Source organism: Monopterus albus, unplaced genomic scaffold, assembly GCF_001952655.1.
Source record: "Monopterus albus unplaced genomic scaffold, M_albus_1.0 scaffold101.1, whole genome shotgun sequence".
Lineage (NCBI taxonomy): Eukaryota > Metazoa > Chordata > Actinopteri > Synbranchiformes > Synbranchidae > Monopterus > Monopterus albus.
Window position 1 is genome coordinate 208475 of NW_018127981.1, and position 22695 is coordinate 231169.

The window sequence follows — 22695 nt, forward strand, 5'->3', positions numbered from 1 at the left end:
AGCTGATTTTCTGAAAGTCTTGTATGTATGTATGTATGTATGTATGTGTGTACGTGCACTGTTTCATATCGGCATTGAATGAGTTTATCAAAATGACTGAAATGATCACATGTATGTGCATCAACATGATTATCTGTTTTGTGGAAACGTCAATGTTTTCCTCTGTTGTGCATATCTTATGCAGAACTGGAGTGTACTAAAAGCAATCTGCAGCATGATTTGATTTGTGACCATTCAATATTGTGGTGATAAGCTGTGTTGGAGCAGAATGAATGATGTTGCTTGGTTGTAGACTGTATTTTTAGATCCCACTGTAAATTTAATAGCTATTTAACCAGACACACAGAGAAGGTGTATGATGCCATTTAACTGAAAACTGCTTAATATTAACCAGCAACCCATATGTGCAAAGCCCTGAATTTATGTGCACCGATGTTCAGTTGATCTCACCAGCATGCTCCAAGGCCACCATCATTGACTGCTCAATAAGATCCCTCTCAATGAAACCACGGAAGTCATCCCGGTACAAGGTGAGGTCTGGTAGTTGGAAAGTGCACAGGGGCGTATCCAGAAGTGGCTCACTGCTGCTACCACCAGTGCTTGAGACGTGTGAGCGAGCCAGGGACACAATGATTGAACTAGCGTGGGAAATTCCCCGCGACAAGCGCTTCTCTGTGGCTGCTAAAAGACAGTGGCAGACGAGGAGAAGAAAAGACGATATTTATAATTTTTTGAGATAATTCTTGGTACTTGCAAACTCTGAAGAGACATTCATTAGCGTGTTCTCAAGTTACTTGACCAAGTGAGCCCAGTGCTTTAAAACTTCTGTATATCTACCAGTCAAATTAGGCTACGTAACATAAAAGCATTTCACTTGCTGCAGCCTCACCTTGTACCACCTCATCTTGGCGGTGGAGTACAGGTCGCCCTACCCTGGCCATCTCCTTTTCAGGAGGTAGATATGTCCTCTCCTCTCTGAATGAGTATGCCAGGTTCCCAGCATGCACCTGTCTCAGCTGCTCAAAGTCACTGAGTGCAGCACTGAAATCCCAGTTCTTCCCTAGAGAGAGAGGGGGATAGGAGCCAAGTGGTCCAGAATGATAACCCAAATCATGTTTCTATGTCAAGCAAATGACACTTTTTACTGAGTTTAAATATTTACAGGCTGGTATACCCATAGGCTGTCTTATCTTATGTAAAGGCCACTGGCGCATTCTTTCACTTTAGTAAATATCAGAATTTGGAGCACGTCACAGCTCGCTGGCTTGCTGCTGTTCAATGCGCTGCATTACATTTTTAACACATATTCTTATCTGCAACCTGTGTTGCTGCTAGGCAACAAGAGCTCGGTTGACTTCAGCCATAACTTCCTTCTGTGAGTGTAGGACAGCCTAATTACCAGTAACAAGCCAGAAGCACTGACTGAGAGCAGTCAGTTTGGCTGCAGCTTGTAATATCACCAGCTGTCGGCTTCGCATAACCTATCACCCCCCGCCCCTTCTCTCTTTAGCATTCGTGTATAAGGAGTGGAATTATCAAAGATTAAATTAAAAGATAAAAAGATCAAAGTGTAACTGAATTGAATATGTTTGGCAAAAACATAACTAATTTGTTCTTTAGGTTTAAACTGGATGTGATTAGGAATGATACATGAAAACAATCTGGACTTGACATTCACCACTACTCCATTTATTGTGCGCAGTTTAGTTTGCACTGTCGTGGGTAACTATCATGTAGAAAACTTAAAAACCCAATATTTCTCAAGCAGGTTCTAAAGCTTTCCATTTCCTGATCAGTACAGCGAGCTGCACTGTATGCAGCAACTTTGAGGCCCATTTGTAGTCTGCATTTGTTTATGTTTGGGAACACCAAGTATGCCGAACTGGGCATTAAAAGTTCATTTTTGCTATTCATTATTGGATGTACTCACACCTATCACTGAATTATTTTAATACTAAATAGTTCGTTAAAACCTGATGATTTTCAGCCAAGTTCCAAAGCATTCCAATATCTTCATTATGTCATAACTATGAGAAAAAGATGTCATAATTATGAGATAAGCTCCTCCAATTTTTTTGTAAATGTAAATGCACTTTCATATTTTCCAGACCAGTGGTCTAATTAAACACACGACAACTCACCCTCTAGTAGATCTCTGGCCAGTCCTGGTTCAGCTCCAGTGGAACGGACAAAATCGGACAGGACCGTGTCCATATCCACAGTCATGTGATCATGAATTTGAAGTTGGTGGGTTGCGTCCAGGCAGAATAAAGAAACACAAACACGGACTCTGCTCTGCCCGACAGGACAGGAAGGAAAATGGTGGCGGTGGTGAGGAGGAGCAGCCCTCTACCTTTTACTCTACCAGCCACACCTGAACAGAGAACACAGACGGAAAAAAGATTAAATGTACAGGTTTCCAGAAAGATAAGCAACAGCTATTAAGAGATGAATGGAGGGTTAAAGCTTGAATGTTTACAACAGTGAATGAGAATCACACTGATGAACCCTGCTTAACCCTTTTAAAATTCAAACCTGTTGCTGCTTTCGAACCTGATACCTTTGCAGTCACTTGTCCCATCCGTGACAACAGCACACAAAAGGAGCAGGTTTCACAAAAGTGTTTACTCAAATTTGCAATGAAATCTAATAAAAGTCAATGACAATGTATCATGTGGGTGGTGTCACTGTGTGACTGCAGTCCAAGTTCAGACATCTTATGATTCTGTGGTGGCATCTGCAGTTTTTTACGCTGTTGTGGGTTGGGCAGGAGGTAGCACGGGCAGGGACAGAAAGAGACATGGCTCTGGGGGGCTGGGGGTTCTAGTGTCTTGCCCAAGGACACTTCGACACGTGGACTGCCGGCACCGAGATTAGAACCCTCAACCTTGTACTATGCAATAGTCAACTGAGGTGCAATACTCAAATTCTGGGGGTAAAAATGCATTGTAAATATGCACATACTGTATATGTAAAGTCTTGTTCTTGATTTCTCTTGAATACTTTATATTGTCTTGTTTTAGGTATTTTTGAGTAGTTTTTCAGAGATCCTTGTGGTTGAAATACAGGTATTTCCCCTATTGCAGGATTAATTATGGGAGCAATATTCTTGTCCTTGATTTCTTGATCTCTCTCAAATACTACATCTTGTCTGGTTCTTAGGTATTTTGATTTGCTCTTAGGGATTAACTGTGGGGGGATCATTCTTGTTCTTAATTGTCTCTCAAAAACTATATTCTGTCTGGTTTTAGGTATTTTGGAACTTGTATCTCAAGATATGTGTGTGGTGTTTGTTCTTATGGTGTTTTGTTGCTGCTCTCTATTGCTGCTGGAACACAGGAATTTCCCCATTGCGGGATCAATAAAGCCCCACCTACCTACTAAAACCATGTGTCAGAGAAAGCAAAACATTTGTGTGAAGCAAACAGCCGAGATAAAGTCTGCTTTCAATCCGAATCGGTTGGCGAATCATATCACAGTACTGATACTAAATACCAATATTTGTCTTTCTGTTTGACAAGTGGGATTTTTATTCATGTCATGATTTAGATAAAAGTATACAAAAATTACACATTTCAAATGGTGCAGGTAAGTAAGCAGAGCTCAGCGCTGTACATTTTAAAATCCCATTTGTTTTGGCAGTTTGATATTAGGAAAGAGGATGCCTTCTTGAAATCAATTTGATAATTTTGTTCTTCAAATTTCAATAACGGATCCTAAAGAGCCACATGACTGGGCACCAAAATCAATGTAGTAATATTACCAAGGCTGAGAAAAACAAAACGAGTCAGCATCAATGGGCTGTGGACACAAAGGATGCAACAATCAATGTACAGTCAGACAAAAGGCATGAATAAAATAGCCCTGGCTAACAAGATGTACTTCAGGGGCCAAGCCACAGCTAAAAGCTTTTATTTTTACCAGGAAGGATATTCTGAGCAAACCACACTCAGACAGATACTAGCCGTTTTCATTCCACAACACCTTGCTGGGATAGTATCATTTATATTATTTCAATATTCTGGTAAATGACAGATGCTACTGATCAACAACTGACAGCTAAAAACAAATGACAACTTTTATCAGGGCCGCAAAACTAAAAGCATGGTTTGACATTTGGGTTTTTGACATTTGAATATGTCACTTTGGGCTCTGGAATATTTAACAGGCGTTTTTATTTTTCACTATTTTGACATTTTATAAACAAATGGAAAATAAAATAACTGAGAAGAGAATCAGTAGCTCAGTCAATAATTAAAATTAGCTGCGGTCTGACAACACTGATTTAGATAAAGCCTCCAACATGTAGTGAGGACATGAATAATGGCAATGCTGTATTTTAATTTCAATATTGCTGTGCACAATTGTAAAACTGTCCAGTCATTATGTTGCCATGAAGTTCAGAAATGACCTAATGCCAGTTTTGACTTTTTTATTTTTTATTTTTATCTACCTATAGTCATGTATTCCCATGCATCCTATGGCTCATCCACCACCAGTGTTCCTGCCTCATCTCTGACTCAGTGAACCCTTTTCCACGGCGCCTGATGAGTCATAAGTATACTCCTCTTTACACCTCGCCATTGTTCACTCCCTACCTCCCTCAGTTTCTCCATCATTATTAAAAGCCACACAGGCATGCAGAGTAGGAAGAGACTTCAGTACAAAAGGCCTTTCTCAGCCAGCAGAGTATTTCTAGAGCATTCTAGAGCAAACTCAGGCATTCAGCACCCTCCCCTGCAGGGTCTCCTGGCATTTTTGCAGTCTGCCGGTTCTGTTAGGCTCAGATCGAATGATATACGCACGGACCTGGAGATGTGGGACTGAGGCAGTTAACCATTTAAAACCACAGGGTATCAAGATAGACTTAGACCCCATTCTGACTGTGTTCTGGCTGAAAACAGCGCTGCATAAAAAAAAAAAACAAAAAAAAAAAAACAGACAGGCTGCGACAGACAGGAGTGAGCATGTTGCTATAGGTACAAGACGTAGTAGAAACCAGTCCATGAAGTGCCGTTTTTTTATCTGACTCTCCATCGTCCCAAAACACATAACATGCTGCACAACAGTTTACGTTCCTCTAAGGCTGGATTTCACATAAAGTTATCACGGCAGTAACTACTTTGTCCTCTGTTACAGTGCATATATAAACTGTATGGGACTGTAGCTGCAATGATTAGTTAGATGAATCATCAGTAATTTTGCTAATCAAATGATCAATTTAATGCTATTTTAAGAATAAATTACAAAGATTTGCTGGTCCCAGCTGATCGAATGTGAAGATAGGATGCTTTTCTTTGCATATTTCTTGTACATGACAGTAATCTGAGTATCTTTGGATCTTGGACTGTTGGTATAAAAAAAAAATTAAAAAAAAAAGTCAACTTGGGTAAATTATATGTTCCAGATAAAAGGATTAAACAATTCATTGGTAAAGTAAGTGACAGATGAATTGATAAAAATGAGCATCAGCTGCAGCAATGTTAGGTGACACACTACAAGAGCTATTGGGAACTGTGCTGTTGCAAAACATGAACCAGGAACAACATTTTAGTACCAGAATGACCTGATGCATTTTTATTCTCATAGCTCAGGCGACAGTCGTCTCCCAACCGGAAGGTTGAGGGTTCGAATCTCGGTGCCTGCAGTCCACATGTCGAAGTGTCCTTGGGCAAGACACTGAACCCCCCCAAGTTGCCCATGATGGCGGCGCGTATGCAAACAAAATTTGGTTATATGTGTCAGAATGTTACTATGACAATGTAATAGAGCTTCTATATTGTACCTTATGATTTTATTGTCACATTGCTTGCAGGAGTTGAAGATCATAAATGGCTTTTTACCGACAATAAGGTATGTGCAAATGACAGTAAAGTCGCCATTCACCTCTAATGTCAAGGCTGCCTAACCGCAATAATGTGGAGATCACACACAAAAGTCTAGAAAGACCCTGTGTGGATTACTGGCCATCAGAAACAGCACTGCTGCCAACATGGGGTTCTCAGAACGTGGGTGCTGAGCTGAGGACCAGGAGAATGGCCTGGATCACTGGGGGAGACGGGGAGGTCACTGTAGGCCACTGCCCCTCGGTGGGCATAGAGGGTCAATTCACTGCTGAGACTGGGGATGCAGGGCTGTTTTGTTAGCAGTTTGATTATTTGTGCAGAAAATATTTTTACACTCTTTGTATGGAATATTCGCACTCACACTGGTGATGCTGTGCACATTACTTCTAAAGATTTCTGAATATGACACTGATCCGTGAATAAAAGACAAAAATCCACTGGCCAAATGGTGAAACAGCCACATAACCAAGCAGTATGACACCAGCAAGACATTTTTAGATACTGTATAATCTGCAAAAAAGCTAGCGTGTTTCCAGACATCTGAATCACCCTCCTCATGTCTGACTGCTGGCTGATTATCAACCTACCATAAAAGCTCAATGAACTAAGCACAAAACCAAATTATACTGCTGCCATTCCTACTCTATCTTTAATATTTCTAGATTAATTTCCCCCTTTGACTCTTTATTGTAAACATTCTAGGCTATACCTCTTCACGTGCAGGTTTTTTCAACACTGTCTTTTTTTATAAGAAGCATTCTTAGCTACTTTCATTGTATGAATGTGTATGAAACATTTCTGTTGTTATTGTCCTGGTTGTTATAAAACCCAGACATGATTAGCAGTGTTATTCTAATGGGTTGTTAATGACCTGGGGTGAGGCCATTCCTAACTCCTCACAGCAAGATAAGGAACATCAGGAGAGAAACAGGCAATAAAATGTATAACCCACAAAGGGTAAGAAACACACGGCCTTTAGCCTACTATGTGTAAAAGCTACTAGTCTGCTTTGTCATGCTACACTGGGTGACCTTGCGTCCCTCAGTGTATAGCATGACCTATGTTATGACAACACCACAAACTACATCTTGTTACAATGCTGAAGACGAGCAGTAGTAACCAAACATTAATATCACAAGACAATAAAATGAAGCCTAATTTAAACATTTTCCAATTTAAAAATCCATCAGGTGATTTATCTAGCCACACAACTAGAGGAAAAACACAGAGTTTTAAAGTGCCTGAGCTATTGAAACAACTGAGCTAACAACAAACTACAGTTCCTTTTCACTCCTGCAATATGTGACTGTAAATCAATGAATGCAGGTTCGGATCCAGTTTCACTCTGGATAGTTTATTAACATTTAGATCGCAAGCTGTGCCTGCATCTCCACATGCCTGTAAAGGTCTCCATGAGAGAGAAACAGGGTCATGAGCAGTGGGTTGCCTACAGCGAAAGTCACCATTTCGTGTTTGACTCATTAAGGCTACATTCACCAAGTGAAACATGAGCTTTGCTTTACAATAAAGAGAGAAAGGGGCCGAGGTCAAAGAACAAGAGGAGTACACCACACCTGAACATATACTAAACGACGACCCAGAATTACTTTATTATCCACATCGTCTGCAGTGAGACTTCAGTTGACTTGTTTGGTCTCCCTTTAGTAGTTAGGACATGAAGAAAGTCCATGTCTATAAATGTGTTGTTCTATTTTCAGTTCAATCACACAAACGTTTCCTGTGATCTCAGTGAATGTAACACACCCTCTTAGCCTAACAAAATATGAGCAATGAGATAAAGGACAACGTAAGCAAACAGGGGAGGGCAATGTGGTTGGTGGGAGTTGTAGCAGGAGAGATAAGTGTGGCCTCAGTGCACAGCGATGGTGGGAGAGAGAACAAAACACTTTAGCCTCTGGACACAGCAGTGATGATCAGCTATCATCTGCATTACTTAAAATAACCTGTTTGTACACACTGTAATAACTCTTTTCCACATCATGCAGCTCTACAATGAAAGACTTAATCTACAGTGTTTAGCACATACACTATTCCTTCTAGAAAATGGTGCAAATGCAAAGATCCATTTTGAGATTTTAAGAATTGATGCTTCAAATAAAAAATTTACAATCAATAAGAAATTTCTTTTAATCCAGCCCTATGAAATGATCAATAATAATCAAGAAAATAATCAGTAAAATAATTGGTAATAAAAATAATCCCAAATTGCATCCCCAGCAAAATGTTACACTTGGTCACAGTTCTGAAAAACAAATGTAAAGGATCCCTTTAGACACGTTAGGCAAATTCTACTGCTTTTTTAACTCCCAGTCTCAAAAACCTGCATCAGTCCGATTTGGAGATATACTGCAAATATCCATGATTGATGCACGTGAACATCAGTCAGTCTTATGTTGGCAGAGGTTCCAGTTTAAGCAAGTGCTTATAAAGTCTGCAATGGGTGCAGTTTATTGTCCTTAAACAACAGACACGGGCAGAAACATTTCAGAAGAAGTGTTCACTTGTTAATTTACTCCTCAGTGAGTCAACGGACAGTTTTTTGTAAGTGGTCCAGAAACAGGGCTGGGTTTGCTATGAACAATTAATCACAGCAAACATCTTACTACTGAAGGAAACCAGAGGAGGAAGAAAAATAAAGGTGTGGTGAGATGGCTGTCCTTCAGCTGTCTATCTGTGGAGCGCTCTAATCTGGTTACTGACTAAACCCAGTCAGCCTACACTGACTTATTATATAACATGAGAGCTACAGCTGGGAAGGAGGCTGAGCACTGCTTGGCTAAGGAATGGAGGAAGCCCTACACTCAGCTTCTGCACTGACATGAACTGCTTCAGTCCCACTTCATATAAACGGCAAACTGGTAGGAAAAAAAGAAAGGACTTCTTATCAGTGGACTCTACAGTCTTAGACTCAAAAATGCAAAATCCATGCTTGGCAGTGTAATATCGCTCTACACTTGGAAAAGCTTTTTTACTGACAGTGCTGTAGTTGTGTTGACAATACACCACATATAATTATGCCCAGTCCAGCAGGGAAAAATGTCTGCCTGTGAAGAAAAACCAGAAGATATCTCAGTCAATTTGGCCATTTTCTGCAACATCACTTATCTTCAAGGGCAACTGGATGCATCAGATGAATAGTGCAGGCACATTACTTTCACTGGACTTGTCATAAAGCCAGAGCATAGGATAAGCATTGCATTATAAGTACCCCCTCTGGCTGAGCGAGCGTGCTACAGAGAGAGGTTATGCTTAGCTAAATGAGTCATTGCACTTCTTTCTTTCTCAAACTCAGAATAAATTCATTTATAAAATACATTTAACTCATATGTTCACTATAAAGAAAAAGACCATAAATTCACTTTTAAATAAGAGCAAACATCACAAAATTTAAGCTTCTGATAGCTTGTCACTGCTAGCCATTACAGCTGCACCACTTATTCTCCCATTCAGCTGAGCAGGTGTGTTTAACTAGTACTGAGGGAGGGGACTGATGTTTTCTGTTGCTATTGATTTACATCACAGAAATCAATACGGTAATTGGAGTATGACTATTTCCCCAGACAATAGAAAATCTAGTAAAAAGCCAGTAACTGGAGAAAAATCAATAAAGCCCACTGGACTGCAGTACAATAGAACATCCACACAGCTGTTATTGACTTGAGAATTATAGGAACTAGTGGACCCATTCAAGTCCATTAGCTAAAAAATGCTACTTCATGTGAATCCAAGAAAGCTTTTTGTCTTTAGTGGAGAAAAAGATCCCGATGTAGTTGCAGCAATGACAGTTAATGTCCTTATTTGGGAAGGACAATCTAACCAATCTTTCATCGCTTGCCTTGGCCTACACTGTTCGAAGTGTCAAGACAACTGAGCACTTATAAACAAACATGAATTCAAAAAGTAGGAAAAGATAAGCTTCCCTACAACAAAACCAAAGCATGTTTCAGAAAATTCCTTAAGCCAGGAAATAATTATTACTACAAGAGGTAACATTTTACACTTTACACATGCTACACATTTCACAGTGTGAAATGTGTAGCATGCACATTCCTGACCTGACGACGGCTCGACCACTGAATGCGAGCGTCTTGTGTGCAAGGACAACACCAGTCTTAATGCAGACACAGCTGATGTCAAAGAGTCACGCCTGTACCCCCAGAGGCCATGTCATTGGATCTAGTCCAGCTCAAAACCTGTCCAGTCATCACGCAAAAATGTGCCAACTCTAACCTCCCTATCACAGCCTCTCCTGCCCTGCTTGCTGGCTCAGAAACATCCAAACCTGATCCATGTGAGCTCAGCAACCAGCTTTTTGCTCCATGAGAGCTCAAGGCAGAATAAGGTGAAGAAAACAAGATCTACTTGCACATCCTGAATATGACCTCAGTTTTATTGTTTGGAGTGTGTAAAGGGCCAAAACATGTTCTAACCTCTTGCATTAGCTTTGAACTTTAAGACTGCACAGAAACCCAATAAAGTTAATCCAATCTTAAAAACTGTTTATATAAACAATGCAAAACAAGGAATAAGAAATTCATAGAGTGGTTTAGGTCTAGGATTAGCATTATTTATAAGGGCACTGTCCCTGAATGTCAACTAGACACCATTGCATCTGAACCAGAGCAACATCCAGGTAGGCACAGCTACAGCACCAGTGTATACACAGACTCACCACCTAATCTCTAAATTGCCAGAATTAGAGCAACCTCCTCTTTCAGATAGTCTAAAAATAATCTGCTCATAATCAGTTTAAACATAGAAAGTGTGCACTATGCAGAGTTCAAAACAGTCGATAACTAACATTTCAACTCCTAAACGCCCTAGCAAACGCCTAATGACTCAAGTACAGACATTCACATCAGTGATATCTCCTCTGATCAATCTTGAAACCCACCCATTTAGGCCCAATTTTCATTAACAATGAAGGAATAAGGTCATGCTGTTCTTGTACACTGCGCTAAGCCTCTGGTCGCCAGGTTGATCCGAACACAATGCAGCACGTAGAGTTTGGACAGGCACTGTTTTACAGACTAAAGTGAAAGGAAAGAGGATGTGGCTTCAGACAAAACATCTCCTAGTCAGTGGTGGACATTAAAGTGTTTCATAGTGGCTTCCTCCAGCCTAAAGTGGGCTCTTGCTGATATTCAAGTAATAACAGCCAAGGCAGGCCAACTGAGCTGGGCAGCATTAAGTTTTGAGCACAAGTGTTTATCAAAGAGTCTGGGAGCTGATGTCATGGTGAAGCAGTGTATGAAGCAGAGGTCTATGAATTCACTTAGTCCAGTGTTCCCTAAAATAGTGCACAGCACAGCATGCTGGAGCAACAAACTCACACTTGGGTGGACAGAAAGCTCAGAATTGAATAGCAGAACAAAACTTGATCCCATGAGCAGACATCACATTTAAAAATCCTCTTTAACAGGATGAGTCTTGTGTGAGAGCAGCTGGTGATTTCTGGTCTACGGTCTTACTGATCCAGCTGTAACGAGCTAAACTAAATGAGTGGTAACTACAGATGGACGATGTCCACAATAAAACATCGTGATGGATGATGGCATAGGCATGGGGGGGGACTACAAGTACACCTTTGCCCATCTGGCAGTAGAGACAAAATGCTAAGGAAGGTGAAGGATTTGTTCTTATGTAATATAATGTCAAAGATGACAGATCTTCATTACCATACATGTACGCCATCCTGCAGAATATGCTACATTCCCATTGTACGCAGATTGAGATCAGCTGGCAGTTTTTCCAGTGAAGACGTCTCCCTCTGTTTACTCTGATTATTTCGTGGTGTTACAGAGCGATGCCTCTTTACCTCATAAACAATCTTCAGCTAACAGCAGACAGCATGTTGTTTGTTTATTCCCTGGCTGCAGCGGGGTCACAAACCCGACAACAGCGAGTTTAATTTTGTCCTGTCATCAGCTGAAGTCACAGCGTTTGTCAGTGAGAAAATAATTATAATTTGCTAATGAAACTGTAAGCTACAACCTTAAAAATGTTATCATGTGATGTTTGAATATATATAGCATTGTAATGTTTAGGTACAGCTCTGTGATAATTAACCTGACTGGGCGTTTGTCCATGTCATCCACCCGTAGCTATAAGTCTTGTACTTACTTTATCCTTTTCTGTCTGCTGAGAGGGTTTATTAGACAGCCTATTAAAGCTGGCCTCAGAGGCTGCCAGTCTGTACCCAGGGCATGTCACTGCAGTCAGGCCCAGTAATCACCAGTCACAGAGTGCTAATTAACACACCTGAAGCAGGCAGCTATGAAGAAGGCTACAGGGGAGTATGAGTGGCATTCCCACATTCCACATAGAGACAACATTACATTGTGCACACTGTCAGCACAGTGGACACCTGAAATAGCAGCAAATGTAATATAATGTAGAAATTTGATCCTCAATGTGAGCAAGGGAGGTGGAAGCTAATATGCCATCAGTGCATTTCTGTTTCTGTGATGTGCACAAAATGAAATTCATAAGAGTTGACAGAAAGGTGTTGAAAGACAGCAGCACCAGTAGATGGATAAACTGCTTCACATGGTGATAATGCGTTGGTTGCAGCATTCTGCAAAACTGCCAACCTACAGTAAACTCCAGACTCTGTGGGTGAGAAGTCCTCATTCGACACTGATGACCTCTTTATCGATTTTAAGCCTTTGCTAAGAAACGCAAGCCTCTGCATCCATCTGAACACTGCCCACCTAGCTATTAGCAAAGACTGAGGGAACTCAGCAGTGAATTACAAAATATGTAGGACTCTACAGTAATTATTAAGATGATTAAAATCTAAATATGATTTTTTTTAAAAAGAGCAACGTGCTAACAGGATTCCACTAGCCCCACACATCAAAATGTATACTAACACATTAAATCCAGGCACTTTAGTGGTTTGTGGTGGAGGACAACAGACGACAAGTTCCAAAACCACAAGATGTCGATTTAGGTTTCATGCAGTTGATGAACAATGCATATATGTCCTCAAAGTTTTTTTAAATAAACAAAACACCAGAATAAGCATCCTCACAAAATATGACACTTAAGATCCAAAGCTGCCAAACACCATCTCTCACTACTCAAAATATACCTGTTACTTAGTGCACAACCGACGTGCTTATTAATATTACATAATTCATATTTAGAGGGGAAGCAAGATGTCATCTGTTTTAATTTACAAATTCACTCCTTGAGGAATACAAAACATTTTTAACTTCTAACACCTGCAAAACAAAGCAAGACTGCTAATGAGAACAAAACTTCAGAAAGGTTATAATAATAGAAATAAAATGGATGTGTGTGTGACTTGCAGCTACTACATTACAAGATGGGACTCACTCAAACCTTTACAATCGCCTCTAATGTTAACTCCTCCTGAATGTGAAGCCAACCATGCTTGGCTAAAGCTAAAGTCAGTGGTTGCACAAGCACCAGCCTTTGCAGGTGGGCAGCACTAATGTGAATCCCCACATGCTGCAGGCCAGGCCCTATACACAGCAGGGCTACTTCACATTACTCCCTGAGTGATGCCATCCTGGGTGACAGGCTCCTCACTAGGGCAGTGTGTGGGATTACTCCTGGATCAACAGGGTGAGGGGGACTGATGTCTTCTAGTCTGCACAGACCAACTGAATCTAAATCTCATTATTCACCTGCTATAGTACTTTGAAGTACACATTACCCCTTAAAATGTAAATATTTTCCAGTTCTCCAGTACCGTTTGGTTTGATTTACTGTTGATACTGCAAATTGTTGATTTACTTTAGGAGAAGATACAGCAGCAACATGAAATGCTGAAAGCAAAAGCAACAATACTAGCAAAAACGACAGTGACTCAGGAGTGTGAAAGTCTACAACAGATCATTGTAGTATGTAGGATAATAGCAATATAACAAATGTATTTTCCTATATTTCACAAAATTTTGTACAAAAGAGCAAGACGTCATGTGAGGAAAGTACAACACTATCATCATATATGCCATCTCAAATCTATGCAATATCTTGATGTTATTTTTGAGCAAATCCATCCCTATTGCAGGTGAATAGATTAAAAACAACAAAATAATTTCAGGATAAGAGAAACTGTCTTCACACTGGTGACAGCATTCACCAAAACAGACAAAGAGCAGCAAAAAGGCTGCGACACAAACACAATGCAAAATACTGCTTTTTGGATCCACCTTTGTAGCTTGACATGGAAATTTATTTACTTTAAAATTTAAATATTAATGGATTAAGGAAAGATGCTGTCTCAACAGTTACATAACAAAATGTTTATTAATTCCCCACCCTGTACTGTACAGTATGCAGAGGTGGAAAACATAAAGTAACTGATACAGGGCATTCTCATAACCGTAGCTTCTCTTGTTGGGAGTCATGTCTCATTCTAGATGGATGATGGCTGCTCAGTTAGAACTCTTCCACTCAACTTTAAGGTCACTGCTGTTGTGTAACAACTGTGTGAATTATCTAAATATACTCCCAAAGCATACTACTATCCACACAGTGCTGTTCACAGTAGAGCAGCTACTGATACCCAGGTAGATGCCTCAGTTCGAGGTCTCTCCACCCTGACACAAACAGTCCTGTGCACTGGCTAGTTGTGTCACAAGAGTGGCAGGCAACCACCCATGCTGGGAAGGGTGGAGCTCCAAAGAGTTTTATGCATTGCTGTCTGGACACAGAGGCCTCTCAGACACAAGCCACCTATTGACCCCCCTCTCACTCTGGCAGTGTGGGGACGAAGGTAGTTTTGTCTTTCTTATCACATCTGTTCTTGTCTAGAGGAACAGTGCTGCTTGAACATAAGAACATATATCTGTCACTATATTGATGAGCATTTTTATGTCAATTTTGCTCATGATGATAAAGTGTCTTAAAAGAAGTAAATGCTACACTTTGCTCTGGCTTTACTGAATATTCTAGACTGAGGGAATACCCAGCATAATTGAGGGTAACATGTACACGTGACAGAGTAGAGTCATGTGTTTGTCCTACTAACCTAAAGAAGCATGCGTCTACTTACTTATTAATCTGACTGTGTTTGAGAGATCCTATGGGAACACTTCCACAGTGAAATGGGCTTGGCTCTGAAACTGACACTGGATCCCTGAGACACACACACACACACACACACACACACTTTGTGAGCAGCTGTTTGGACTCAGCAACAGACAAATTTAAAATTTCATGCCCTCTGCATTGCTAAAGCAGCATGTTTACCCTGTGAAACATTATATTCACCAAGGCAGTCAATCTGCCACAGCCATCCGGCAAAAAATCAATACGATACTTTTAAAGAAGGATATGATAAAAGAGTTAAGACAGTAACACAAACCCTTTGAAAGAAATAATGCTCCAGACCAAACATGTTTCCCACAACTAAGATAAACAAGTTAAACTGACAACTTTGTAAAACTATAAACTGAGATTCATAGTAGTTTACAGCTGCTCTACCTTTGTGCAGTCATGTGTCACAGAAAAACAGTGCACTAATAACAGCTTTGCCACCAGGCCTTGCAACTTTAAGATTGCAGTTCTATGACAAACCCTTTCCACAGGCAGAAAGTATCTACATATTACTGATCATTTACAATAACAGTGGTGATACCTTACTATTCTCCATTTGGCTACTCTGAAATGCTCACTGCAGCCCATTTGAATACTGTTAGACATCTTTGTATAATGCAAACAACAAACCACACATTTTCATCTGGATCACAGTCATCTGCATCTCAATCTCACAATCATCTGACAATCTCGTCAATGTTTTTATTTGCACTACTGTCACTGATTGTACATGGTTTGAGTCATAGCCCATTAGGTTGTACCATTTAGTTTTATCCCAATCACTTTGACTTAGTTTTCTTATTCTTTTTAGTCTATTTTTACTCTACTTTTATTCTATTTTAGTTTCCTAAATGGCATGGAATTCAATACTAGGTGAGAGAGAAACGGTATTTTGATTTTCTGTATGTCTTGCACATATAGTGAATTGACAATAAAAATCTTTGATTTTGATCTTGATCTTGAAAAATTATCCTACAGGATCCTACAGTCAAGGAAGGATTTTACAATATTCTTATTCTGCTTCGTTCTGTGCTGCCGGAGGTAGGTTGTGAATGAATTTATCTATATCCTACAGTCAAGGAATGATTTTACAATATTCTTATTCTGCTTTGTTCTGTGCTGTTGGAGGTAGGTTGTGAATGAATTTATCTACTGCCTGTTTAGTGCACTGATTAATAGAGCCAGACAAGCATTCACAAACCAGCTTCAAATACTTTCCTTAAACATCCTGCCAGTCTAGGAGGGACGGATGCTACACTCAAAATACTTGCCCAAGGTGCTCTCTGTGCTGCTGTATGCACACTGTATGTTCCTTGTAGTGCTGAGGATGTGCAAACTGAAGCCTGACTGTGCAACCTCACACACCCTCTCAGACACTGTGCATCAGGGTACGCAGATCATTGTCATGGTGGGTCCCAAATTGACAGGCAACTGAATAAATTCATCATCCTGAAAGATACAATAATTCATGAACATACGAGTGGTTACTTGCTTAAGTGAGTGGATTAGACAAATCTACAGGCCATATTTAGTAGCATTAAACTAGGAGTCTGTTCTGACTTTCCACACAGTGCTACTGATCAACAGTCTTCTTTGCAACTGTCAGGCAGTGTCTTGGGTGTCCCACATTTCAAGCATCACCCTGCACAGTTACTTGATTGAATAAGTACAGGAAGGAGGGCTGGATTCATTTCTTTTCCTACTACACAAATACCTAGCTTCTTAAACGTCCTTAAGTTTTGTACAGTGAGGTTCCTATTTACAACATAAACACACCCCTGTGGGCCAAATGCAACACAGAGCTTGCACCTCTGTCCTATATTTCATGTCGACTGTCTGTATTGGTGTGCCAGCAAACAAAAGAGCCCATGATTACAAGACCTGAATAATTTAAGGCAAAGTGTAAGGCAACCCTTTCTCATCGTGATGGTGGAAACAAGGCAAATAACCAAAGTCCTAGTTTCAACTCAATGGGTTTGCCAGCTCAGGCAGGAGCCACACATACTGTATCAGGCAGCAAGGTTTGGGAAGAAATGCTGCTGAACTGACTCACTTCATCGGGTTACTCGGTAAACGGTAACTTAATGAAAACTGGAGTCATTTAGGTTTGAAGTTAAAGACAGTGTTGACAGTGAACTCTAAGACTGGTGCTTTAAGTAAACATTACCTCATGCACGCATCTTAAATTTAAAAACCGGGCTCAGATAATCCGGATCGTGACTGCCAGCTCTTAGAAAGACAATAGATAAAATACAATTTAATTCCAAAGGCAAAAAGGTAGCAAATAAAAGGAATACGCAGATTTGATCGCACATTCAACACGACTTCAAATTAATAGTGTTTAAACTGCACAACTATAGCCGACAGCTTGTAAAGCTAATTCAGTGTTCAGCAGCCAATTCTGTTCGCAAACCTGCTCTTCGTGGCTAATCGATACAACTCAATGATACTGAAGATGGTTTGTCCTAATGTTGACTCTCAGCAACTATTATGGCTACGAGTATTCTTTGAAACACAACATCAACGAATAACACATGCTTACATAAACGCATTAAATGCGTTGAGGCGCATGGGGTTCGTGCACCGTTTACACACAGCCCAGCAACTTTGTTCCCACGTAACTGACAATTTAATCATGCCTTTGGAGAAGTGACATATATGCGTGTGTGAATACTCATTACAAAGAAGTGTTGGTTATTTTCAATAAATAGACTGAAGCGTAACGCTTGGCTAGCAAGTGGCTACCTCAATCCTTGCTAATCATCAGCTAGTGTTAGCTAACATTAATGCTAGCGCCTAGCTAAGAGAGTATCCCTTTACTGCTTACCTTGAAAGGCCACCCAGATGACGTTTTCATCGTGCTATTTAGTTTCCCAGCAAGGTTCAACTTGTAAATAACAGAAACGTTTCCAAGACCAACAATTCTTAACTTTTTACCATCTTCAGAAGTGGAACTAAGGGTAAAATCCACAACCGGACCACCAGCGACAAAGTAATTTCTTCTCCACTTGCAACAACAACGTCAACCAGCATTGATCCACCCCCCCACGTAGAGCCACCCATTCAGAGAGCAGAGTCCGTCTTATTGACATTCCTAAGAACCAATAGACATTCTTGGAGAATTTGACGGGTGCTCCCCAATAGAGTAAACACCAAATGAGAGCAACAGAGCACAAAAGGTTCGTTTACCAATTGGCTGCGGAAGAATAAAAGGCAGGGGTTTTTGTCAGAGTAGCCTATGAGTGTAGCATTGTCTCCAGAGTGGCAGGTGCTTAGGAGTTCACAATCTAGCTAGGGTGTCACCATTGCCTGGGTGAGGTCATCTAGGATGAAGTAAACCCTACGTCATTAGCAGTGCTAAATAAAACACAGCAGGGCACACATTTACCTTTGATAAAGTTTAATTTTCCCAAGGTAATACAGAACAAAACACTCCCAGACAATAAAATGCACGTAACACTGAGCAACATTTTGATGGAATAAGGAAACCATGAATATTTATCACATAAAGCTGGTATTGAAAGTAAAAATGCATCACATTTTACAGTCCGAGCTGAGTGGATATCCTTCTGTTGTACTGTACTTCAGCATAAGCAGTAGACCACATATGCTGGTGTCAATTCTTGTTCATCACTGTTTGAGAAATTTCTTATCACAATGTTTGAAATCACAACTAAATACCACACAGCTGTTACTAAAAAAAAAAAAAAAATGTACAAAAATTCTGAGATTACGCTATAAGAACATTATAACAGACTGCCTGTCAGGTGACAGACACCTCATCTGGCTGATAACTTTCAAACTCAACGGCGCCTCCTGTCAGGGCTTCTGCTGCGTCTCCGTCCGCCAGTCCTGTGACAAAATACATGTCAGATTAAAAAGGTAAATATCAACAACACTTTTCACATGAATCTAGAAAGCTTAAATAGCTACAGTCAACATTACACATGGGTGTGAGAGATAGAGGAAAAAATAAATATCACACTTGCATGATGAAATTCTACAAACACGCAGTTTGATGAAGTGCAATATGGCAAAATGTTGACAGCAATCCTTTTATTGGCAGGTTACTGCCACCACAGCGAAATATGCACAGATAAACATATACCACCCTCACCTCCTTTTGTTCTTGGGGGGGCCTCTGACAAATCCCCAGTCAACGCTAATCGGCTGGCCCATCAAGTCCTGCCCGTTGAGCCCTTCCATGGCTGCCTGGGCCTCTTTGTATGTCTCATACTCCACCAATGCATACCCCTGGGGACAGTCATTAGGACATCTGACTGAGTCACCGGACATTTATGGCAACACTGGTTTAGAATTTGGTAGTGTTTTACAATGCAACACGAACTGGGCTGCTGGCTAAATAATTTGATAACAAGCTGACTCATGACTATTACTACATCTTGTAAATCTTCAACATGCGGTAATGAAAACTGACCCTCTCTAGCTTTGCTGAAATGACTGCAGACAAAGTTGCAGGCCAACAGTGCTTTGTGCTTTCTTCAAACTCAAAACAGTGCTGCCACCTAGTGGCTCACAGCAAAGTGGACACACTAAACTTTGGTGCTTCAAAAACATTGTGAACTTACACATTACATGCATGGGTGGAATAAACAACTAAATTCTGAGCACTGCCAATATTTGCAAATTTTTAATTGTCTTTCCTTACAGGTTAAAAATAAGACCAGTTAAAATATGATGAATACAACGTTTTTATTAGTTATACGCAAGTGCCTGTACCAAGGTTTTAATATCTTTGTCAATAAAGCAAAGGCTGCTATCACAGAGAATAGAGAAGGGGTCTTGGTTTGTACACATATAGTAACAAGTTAGTCCTTTCACAAGACAGGATGAAAACGAATCAAATATTTGTTATTTTTAATTTAAACAATGTCACAGGATATATAGTACAAATTTTTCCATTTGGAAAGATTTTTATCATTTAAGCAACAATTAGCACAAACCAGCGGGTCAATTTTCTGGTTCAGTCAACATAATGTCTAGAGCTTCTGCCAGTGTAGTTCCAGCCAAAGGATTAGAAAACAAACACACTTGCCTCATTAGATGACATTCTGTTTCTGTTCTGGCTCTGAACCCATTGAAGTAAAATGTTCAAACAAATCAGTTGTGCTGCCAAATTTTGTGCACACAGCTGTGATCTCACCTTGAGGTATCCTGTTCTGCGGTCAAGGTTGAGATGCAGGTTCTTAATTTCTCCATACGCTGAAAACTTGTCATACACATCTTCCTCTGTGGCCTCTTCCTGCACACCAGTCACAAACAAGATCCAGCCTTCCACAGCTGTAACCACATAAAGACAAGATAAAGCATCATGGCTCAAGCAATAAACTAGAGAGGAGTTTTAATTAAGGATAATCACTTTATTTGGCCAAGTATTTTACACACAAGGAATTTGTTTCCAGTACAGAACTGAAGCAGCCATCTGCAGTGCCAACTCACACCGATGGCTATTTGAGTAAATTACTAAGTATGGTTATGATTGTGACAGCTCACTCTATAAAAAGAAATGTACAAATAAACAGTGGTCTAACAAGTATGGCATACTAAGTTTGTGTATATTAACTTTACACCCACGTCACAGATCTAAACTGCCATGAGAGATCTGAAACATTTTTGACCCATTGCTCAAGCTGCTCTTTCATTATAGCTACTGTATGTGCTTGTTATTGTAGATGAAAATATAAAGTTAAAGAAAGTAACATCAGTATAGACCAATGTAGCTGACACACAATCTTATTTTGGTTCATGGGCAGACTGTGTAACGACACGCACAGTTTGCAGCTACTCGGACAGAAAACAAAAATACAACTGGGGACACATGCAGCAGATAGAACACTTATTCTTAATCTAGATTGTTATTTATCAGCAGATAAATTTGGAATACTGTCAAGATTTGGTAGTAAATGTAACGTTTAGATAAACAGGAAAGGTGTTTTAGTTGACAAATGTGCAGTCTACACTTATTCTGTTGACTTTCATATGAAGTATATGAAAAGCAGCACTTACATCTCTGAGGACCTGGTTCGTCTCCATCCTGCTCCACGGTGTCATAGTCCTCTTTGATTCTGGACCTGGCTCCTTCCTCTGGAAAGAGCAGAGAAATATTTAACACAGCTGTCTGATCTAACAAAATGCATAAAAATTTCAGCTTAAATTCACGAACCAGTTTCACAACAGTGAGTAGCAACTCACCTGAGCCAAAGCCTCGGCCTTTCCTCTTCTTGGCTTTCTCTTTCAACTTGTGGATGCTTTCTGGGGACAGAAAGATAAACTGTCAAAACTCGTGCATGCTACTATATCTCTCTTCCATCACCCTAGCCCACGAGTTTAAATAACCAGCAAACGTTTGCCTGTTTGTAGCCAATTTAAAATCATCGGATTAATTTCCTGCCCTGTGTAACGCTACTGACACATAAAACCGAGAATGTGTGTTGAAACAGGTATGTTTGAGCCCTTTGTGGCTCTCTCGGTGATTGTTTAAGGGCTAAATTAGGATGCTAGCGGCGTCTAATAACACGCCAAGTCTGGAGTTAGCTTTCTTAGATGTTAAGCTAAAACGGGCATTTAAGAAACTTTTCACAAAGCTGAAAGTGGAAATGTTTTATAAAAGTAACCTTCAGAGTTTCTAAGACTCACGACCTAGCCTGCAAAAACGGAGCATTTGAATGAACCACAAGTGCGTTGTTAGCTTCGTATTAGCTTGTTAGCATTTCTCTGGCCTGCTATCACGCAGCCTGACTTTGTTGCGTTTTAAGCCACGACCATGTTGATCAGACCTCAATATTTACACATGGCATGAACACAAAGGTTACTAGCATCTGCCACTCATGGGTCTAAATACTATTATTACCATCGCCATCCTCATCCATAGGAAAGTCCTCGCCTCCCGCTTCATGAAGGTCCAAAACGTCCGCCATGATGTCTCTCTATGTATGCGACAGAGCTGCTGCTGCTTCCTCTTCTTCTTCTTCAGCTGTTTTTTTTTTTTTTTTTTTTATGGCGGTTGGCAATCAGCTTTAGGTGCATTACCACCACCTTTCAGACTGGAGTGTGGATCAGAACGGCCCCTACCTACCACCACACCAAAATAACCCCACTCAGTTCACCTTATATTATCTTGTGTAACCCTGTGCTCTCTAAAAACCTAATAAGTGCTCTGTATCCTATATCCCCTGACCTTTGTCCCAACACCTCCGGTAAACTAAAGTTCATTCCACCTCTTAAAACTGTATTTTTAAATAATTCCCTCTCCCGCCTGAACCCAGGACAGCTCATTAAAACTTGTTCCACTGTTTTTTGTACCCTACACATCTCACATTCCCCTGTAGCGTGTTTCTTGATTAACTTTAATATAGTATTTAAACCAGTATGCTCAAATCGCAATCTTGATACCATATCTTCATCCTTCCTATTTCCAGTACTTCCTCTCATTTCTCCTACTTTCCTTTGAATGTTATAATAGAACCGACCCTTGCCATCTTTATCCCACAGTTCTTGCCATTTCTGTTTCAGTTTCCTTTTAATCAAACTCTTAACCTCAGCCTTACTATAGCTTACTTCCACACAAACATTTCTTTTTTTTTAGCACAGCTTTTGCAGATTCATCTGCTAATTAATTTCCCTCCACCCTAATATGTGCTGGTATCCAAACTAACGTAATATCTATTCCAGCCCTCTGACATCTGAATAGTATACAAGCTATTTCCAGTATTATGTCTTGTCTTGAGTCTGA

General features: G+C 40.3%; 2 protein-coding genes across 6 annotated transcripts in view; both read right to left on the reverse strand.

The window, feature by feature from the left end:
- otud7b (OTU deubiquitinase 7B) overlaps positions 1-17992 on the reverse strand; it is a 28621-nt gene extending 10629 nt beyond the window's left edge. For 2 of the 5 annotated variants that reach the window (XM_020609703.1, XM_020609702.1), the window contains exons 1-4: positions 17770-17992; positions 2142-2374; positions 890-1060; positions 451-678 (exon numbers count right to left, since the gene is read on the reverse strand). In XM_020609703.1, coding sequence (XP_020465359.1) covers positions 451-678; positions 890-1060; positions 2142-2226 — 484 coding nt within the window. In that variant the 5' untranslated portion in view covers positions 2227-2374; positions 17770-17992. Of the gene's footprint in view, positions 1-450; positions 682-889; positions 1061-2141; positions 2375-14898; positions 14983-17769 lie in introns of all 5 variants that reach the window. The other 3 variants (XM_020609701.1, XM_020609699.1, XM_020609700.1) reach the window with 2 other exon arrangements.
- A 333-nt stretch (positions 17993-18325) lies between these two features.
- Positions 18326-21931, reverse strand: rbm8a (RNA binding motif protein 8A). The gene is made up of 6 exons (XM_020609661.1): positions 21814-21931; positions 21156-21215; positions 20970-21047; positions 20107-20243; positions 19060-19196; positions 18326-18794 (listed from the first exon to the last, which is right to left on the reverse strand). Exons 1-6 carry the CDS (start codon positions 21878-21880, stop codon positions 18746-18748), a joined length of 528 nt encoding a protein of 175 aa, XP_020465317.1. The 5' UTR covers positions 21881-21931; the 3' UTR covers positions 18326-18745.
- Positions 21932-22695: the final 764 nt, after the last annotated feature.